Source organism: Arachis ipaensis, chromosome B02 (assembly GCF_000816755.2).
Source record: "Arachis ipaensis cultivar K30076 chromosome B02, Araip1.1, whole genome shotgun sequence".
Classification (NCBI taxonomy): domain Eukaryota; kingdom Viridiplantae; phylum Streptophyta; class Magnoliopsida; order Fabales; family Fabaceae; genus Arachis; species Arachis ipaensis.
The window spans coordinates 1068782-1074491 of NC_029786.2; the positions used below are offsets into that span (position 1 = coordinate 1068782).

Genomic DNA, 5710 nt, shown 5'->3' on the forward strand with positions numbered 1-5710 from the left:
ACGTTTTAATCAATAAAAATAATTATCCTTTAATAAAATAAATGTTTAATAGTTTCAGTTCAGGTTTGCATTAGGGATACTATCTAATTTCTAATAACACTAGACAACCTTAATCCTAAGATGGGTTTGTTATTGTTTTAAAATTAGCTAAATGATAGACTCTGTATTAATGGGATATTTAATTTCTAGTAATTAATTATTCTACATGACATCAAGTCACGGGTCTTTTATTTAGAATTTTACTCATTCTAAATGTATTTAAGCAAAGAAAATCTTAATTGTTATTATTTGACAGTATAATACGTTTAATTAACTTAAAGTTATTTTTGTGTTTTTTTTTTCTAAATTAATTAAAAGGTGTTTTTGGTCTAGCTATTTAAAAAAATTGTTTTTAAGAACCCAAAAAGCACAGAAAAAGATAAACACTAATCCTAGCAATTCCAACGAGTTAAACCTTAAAATGGTCCCTGAGATTGACGTCATACACTAAAATCGTCTCTGAGATTCTAATTGAACCAATTACGTCCCTGAAATTGAAAAAAGTGCACCATATTAGTCCCTGACCTATTTTCCATTAACGACGTGATGATATGACATGATGACGTGGATTGTAAGTGACACGTGTCACTTCATGATTTGGCTACGTGTAATGGTATGACGATGTGGTGACCAGTGACACATGGCATGCTGACGTGGATGGTTGTACCATGTGTCACAATATTATTTGGTCACGTGTCACAACAGTATTCGTCCATGTGTCATCCATTATGTCATTGTTGTATATGCACCAAATTAGTCCCTCACTTTGCATTAAGTGACTCATTTTAGTGCCTGAAATTGAATGTCGTACACCAAACTAGTCCCTTCACCAGTTTTTTCTCATTTTTTTTCTATAAATTCAATTCGAAGAGTGCTAGGAAAACAATAAAAATTTTGAACAACATGAACAACCACCAATCAAATGAAAATACACTACATTCTAATTTAATGCTATTAATTAAATTTACTCTTTTAACCCTATTAATTCACATTGTTTATACATTGTTCAAAAATTTTGTTGGTTACCTATACTTTTCCAATTCAAAATTCTCAATATTTTTGAATGCATTAATTTCAATTCTATTATAAAATTCAATACAACAGCAAATTTGAGAAATAATCACTAAAATCATATTTAATTTAACATATATAATTTTATGCATATAAAATTTATAATTATATATTTATTACATATAAAATTATATAATTATTTTAATTAATTATTGATTATTTAAACTAATTTTTTTTATTGTCTATCAAACATCCAATAAGTGAAACACCCTATATATCTCTCTACACTGCACCAATTACTTTCTATATACACACACACAAGGAATTGGCATACTCAACCAGCATTCTTCAATATTTTCTCACTCTAAAGAAGTTAAGTTTCAGCTTTATCATATATAGATACATGGCAAATAGTTCAGCCAAAACTATTGCTACTTTTCCACCAGTGGAAAAATGTAACTCTATAGGGAGAGAAAACCACACTATTGTGGCAGACATGGATGGAACTTTGCTCATAGGGCGAAGTTCCTTCCCATACTTTGCCCTAATCGCCTTTGAGGTCGGTGGGTACCTAAGGCTCCTCTTCTTTCTCTTGGCATCCCCCTTGGCTGCCATTCTATACCACTTTGTCTCCGAGTCTGCGGGAATTCAAGTCCTCATCTTCACCTCTATGGCGGGAATGAGGTTTTCCAGTATAGAGTCCGTAGCCCGTGCTGTGCTCCCCAAATTTTACTCTGAGGACCTCCATCCGGAGACATGGCGCGTGTTTTCGTCGTGCGGACGAAAGTACGTCCTCACGGCAAATCCACGGGTGATGGTAGAGCCATTTTTGAAGGAGATGTTGAGTGCGGACATGGTTTTGGGGACAGAGTTAGGAAGTTATAAGGGAAGAGCAACCGGACTTGTTCGCAAGCCTGGAGTTCTTGTTGGAAAAAATAAAGAGGATGTACTAAAACAAACCTTTGGTGATGAGAGACCAGATATTGGACTTGGAGATAAACTCAGTGATGCTCCTTTCATGGCTCTGTGCAAGGTAATAATAACTATTTTTTACTTTGTTTTGAAAAAATACATTCAAAGGACTCGCATATCTTAGCTATTATATTATTATCACTCAACTAATAATTATTATGTTAAGTGTATACCAAAATCAGTCATCAGTATAAAATATATGATAGAATGTAAATATACATTAAAAATAAATTAAATTATTAATGTATTTATACATAAATACATTAATAATTAATTTTAATGACTAATTTTGATATATAAATAATATATTTGTATTATAAATTATCTGTTTGAGATCAGTAACTTATGTGTAAAATAATTTTGCACTACCAACTTATAAAACTTTAGACAATAAAAAGTATATGAATAATTAAAAAATGTTATTTGTACAACAAAATCAACTATTAAAATTAAGGTTCTAAAACTTAAATCGATAATGATCGAATAAGTAAATTTAGAAATTTATAAATTTAAAAGTTCAATCGAAATTTAATTAAAATTAAGTCGAATATATTTATGCATAAAGTATATAATTTTTAAAAAATATCATTTTTATACTTTATTATTTTAAATTAGTTAACCACTAAAAAATTTGTATTAATTTGATCGATTAATGGATTGTTTAATCAATTTCTTAAATTATAAACCGATTTATATCTTAAACCGAACTAATTTGATAATATATTCTTAATTAACCTAGTCGAACGTTTCAGTCCGATTATGAGAACAATGGGCCTAATAATTTTTTACGTAATAAATATGTGACATCAATGAAGCTTTTCAAACTAACCCCAACCCTTCTGTCAAAATAAATAAACAATAAAAACTAACAACTAACCCTTGAAAAAATTTAATGGCACACGTCTACTATCTATATATAGGCTATCTATAGGCCTCTAACTGAAATATTTGGAACCAAAGAAAATCAGCCAAAAACAGCCATAAATTATCTTATTTAGCATTCATTAATTATTACGACAATTAATTAATGATAAATAAAGCAAATTATGGCATCTAAATACTTAACATGCATTCTGTACAAGAGAAAGAAAGAAATGTCACATGCACTATTTTTTAGTGTAGCGTTATTTTGTATACTTTTTCAATTAAAGTAATAATTGATAAAAGTGAGAAAAACATTAAAAAGAATATTTTTATAGCAGGAAAGAATACAAAGAATATGTATGAAATCCAAAGTAAACTTTGTTCTACTAGCTAGCTAGTAGCTAGGTTGAGTAAAATGAAATTCTAATAGTGTGTATATTGTTGGTTCCACGCATGCAGGAAGCATATATTGTCCTTCCAAAACCAAAAGTGAAGGCAGTGCCAAGTGGGAAGCTTCCAAAACCCATAATATTTCATGATGGAAGGCTTGTCCAAAAGCCAACACCTCTGAATGCATTGCTAACACTCCTTTGGATCCCTTTAGGGTTTCCCTTAGCCTGCCTCCGCTTGGCTGCCGCAACTCTCCTCCCTATGTCACTTGCCTACTATGCTTTATGGCTCCTCGGCGTTTATGTCACCGTCAAAGGAACGCCACCTCCGCCAGCAAATAAATCCAACTGCCAAGGTGGTGTCCTCTTCGTATGCAACCATAGAACCATGACTGACCCTGTTTTCCTCTCCATAGCTCTTGGTCGCCCTATACCGGTGGTAACCTACTCAATCTCCCGCTTCTCAGAGATAATCGCACCGATCAAGACAGTTAGGTTAAGACGCGACCGATCCGCAGATGCTTCAATGATTAAGAAGCTTCTACAAGAGGGTGACCTTGTAATTTGCCCCGAAGGGACAACTTGTAGGGAACCTTTCCTTCTAAGGTTTTCGGCCTTGTTCGCCGAGTTGACCGACGAATTGGTGCCAGTGGCAATGGTGAATAGGATGAGCATGTTCCATGGAACAACTGCTAGAGGGTGGAAAGGGATGGATCCACTCTTCTTACTCATGAACCCTAACCCAGCTTATGAGATAACGTTCTTGAACAAGTTGCCTAAGGAGTTGACTTGCGGGTCAGGTCGGAAAATGAGCATTGATGTAGCCAATTATATTCAGAGCCTCATTGCTGAAACATTGTCATATAAATGCACAAGCTTCACTAGGAAAGACAAGTATAAGGCTCTTGCTGGTAATGATGGAACTGTCCCTATTGACAAAAACCCTATTCTTAAGGCCAACAAAATCATGGGTTGCTAATCAATTTCAATGTTAAAGTTATCTAATTAATATCTCTAAGCCAAAAGATACATTGTTATGTCAGAGAAAAGTTGAGGAATAAAAGTAAGCAAGGAAGCAAGCAATAGAAAAAAATTGGTAATGGTATTAAGTATGTAATATATTAAAAAAGAAGCGCAATATATAGTCAAAAACTTCTCAACTTAGTGGTTGTAACTTGTAAGGCTCTTTATCTTCCTTTTAATTCTGTGTTCGTCATGCTGATGTCATCAACACACAAGTTGACCGGATTTGGACGGTTCAAACTGGTTTTGATCGATTTTGACCAACTTTTATCTTTAATAAAACATTGTTCTTTGCCATTGCGGCGTGTTACACACACTGCAAGCCAATATTAAAATTTAAAAGTTCTTATCCTAAAACATATATATTCAAACAAAAGACATATTGATGTGCCATATTGCAAGTTTGCAACAGCGATGGTATATATGTTTCAAAATTTTTTCTAACTAAATCCAACTAAATTACTAATTAGTCTAGAGAAGACAACTACACCACTACATGCAAAACATCAAGCTTCTACAATTTCTGCATAATGTTCTGTTGTTGACTGTTTTATTTCACTTTCAAGTCTTATCTTTAAAATGTCAAATTTTGAAAACACAAATTCTCTCAATCTTCATTCCCTCCATTTTGTTTTTCTATTCATAAATACAAATATCAGTCTCAAACAAACCTCGTCCCAATTTTATTTTTGATTTCAACATTGCAAGACGTAATTACAAATTAATTTGTAAACTCACAATTATTATATATTACATGTACTCATAAACACAGTAAAAGGGATACGCCGGATAACGACGATTTTTTTAGGATGATTTTAAACTGCCGTAAAACAACATACTGGTCGTTTGCAAACCGACATAGTTTAAGGCGCGGTGATTGATTTTTAGGACGATTTTTAGCAACTACTAATATAACCATCACTAATCATAATTGTTGATTTTACAGCGATTATAGAGGCTATAGCCGCTATTATTTTAAAGAATAACCCATAGCCATGTAACACAATTATAGACAAATCAGAATAAAAAAATATTACATACCTTTTTTTTCTGCACACTAAACAAAAGCTTAATACCAGCAAAATGAGATTACCAATTAATAATAGATCTTAATGCAGCAAAAAAAAGTTTTTCAAACAAAGATCAAGAAAACAAAATAATCAAACATAAATCTCAGCACATAATAAAATTAGGAGACAAATCTCCACACATACCAAAAGAGGCAGAGTAGAGAAAAGAATAAAAGATGGCAGTGGAATAGTAAAGAGATACAACGAAAAAGAAGTGAGTGGAAGAGGCGGAAAAGATGGGTTGATTGGACAAAAAAGAGGCTGAGAAACACCAGTCATCCATTGGATATCACCAGTAACTACTAGCAACACCCAAACTCCAAAATTTGGATCTGAGAATAG

At 32.7% G+C, this 5710-nt stretch overlaps 1 protein-coding gene across 1 annotated transcript; it reads left to right on the top strand.

Moving 5' to 3' along the window:
* Positions 1410-4435, top strand: LOC107626548 (glycerol-3-phosphate 2-O-acyltransferase 6-like). Its single transcript, XM_016329450.2, has 2 exons — positions 1410-2083; positions 3346-4435. Exons 1-2 carry the CDS (start codon positions 1454-1456, stop codon positions 4252-4254), a joined length of 1539 nt encoding a protein of 512 aa, XP_016184936.1. The 5' UTR covers positions 1410-1453; the 3' UTR covers positions 4255-4435.

Excerpts from the sequence above, each read along its gene's own strand:
- LOC107626548 (XM_016329450.2), top strand. The coding sequence starts at position 1,454 with ATGGCAAATAGTTCAGCCAAAACTATTGCTACTTTTCCACCAGTGGAA. Across the intron at positions 2,084-3,345 it reads CTTTCATGGCTCTGTGCAAG|GAAGCATATATTGTCCTTCC; the intron begins GTAATAATAACT and ends CCACGCATGCAG.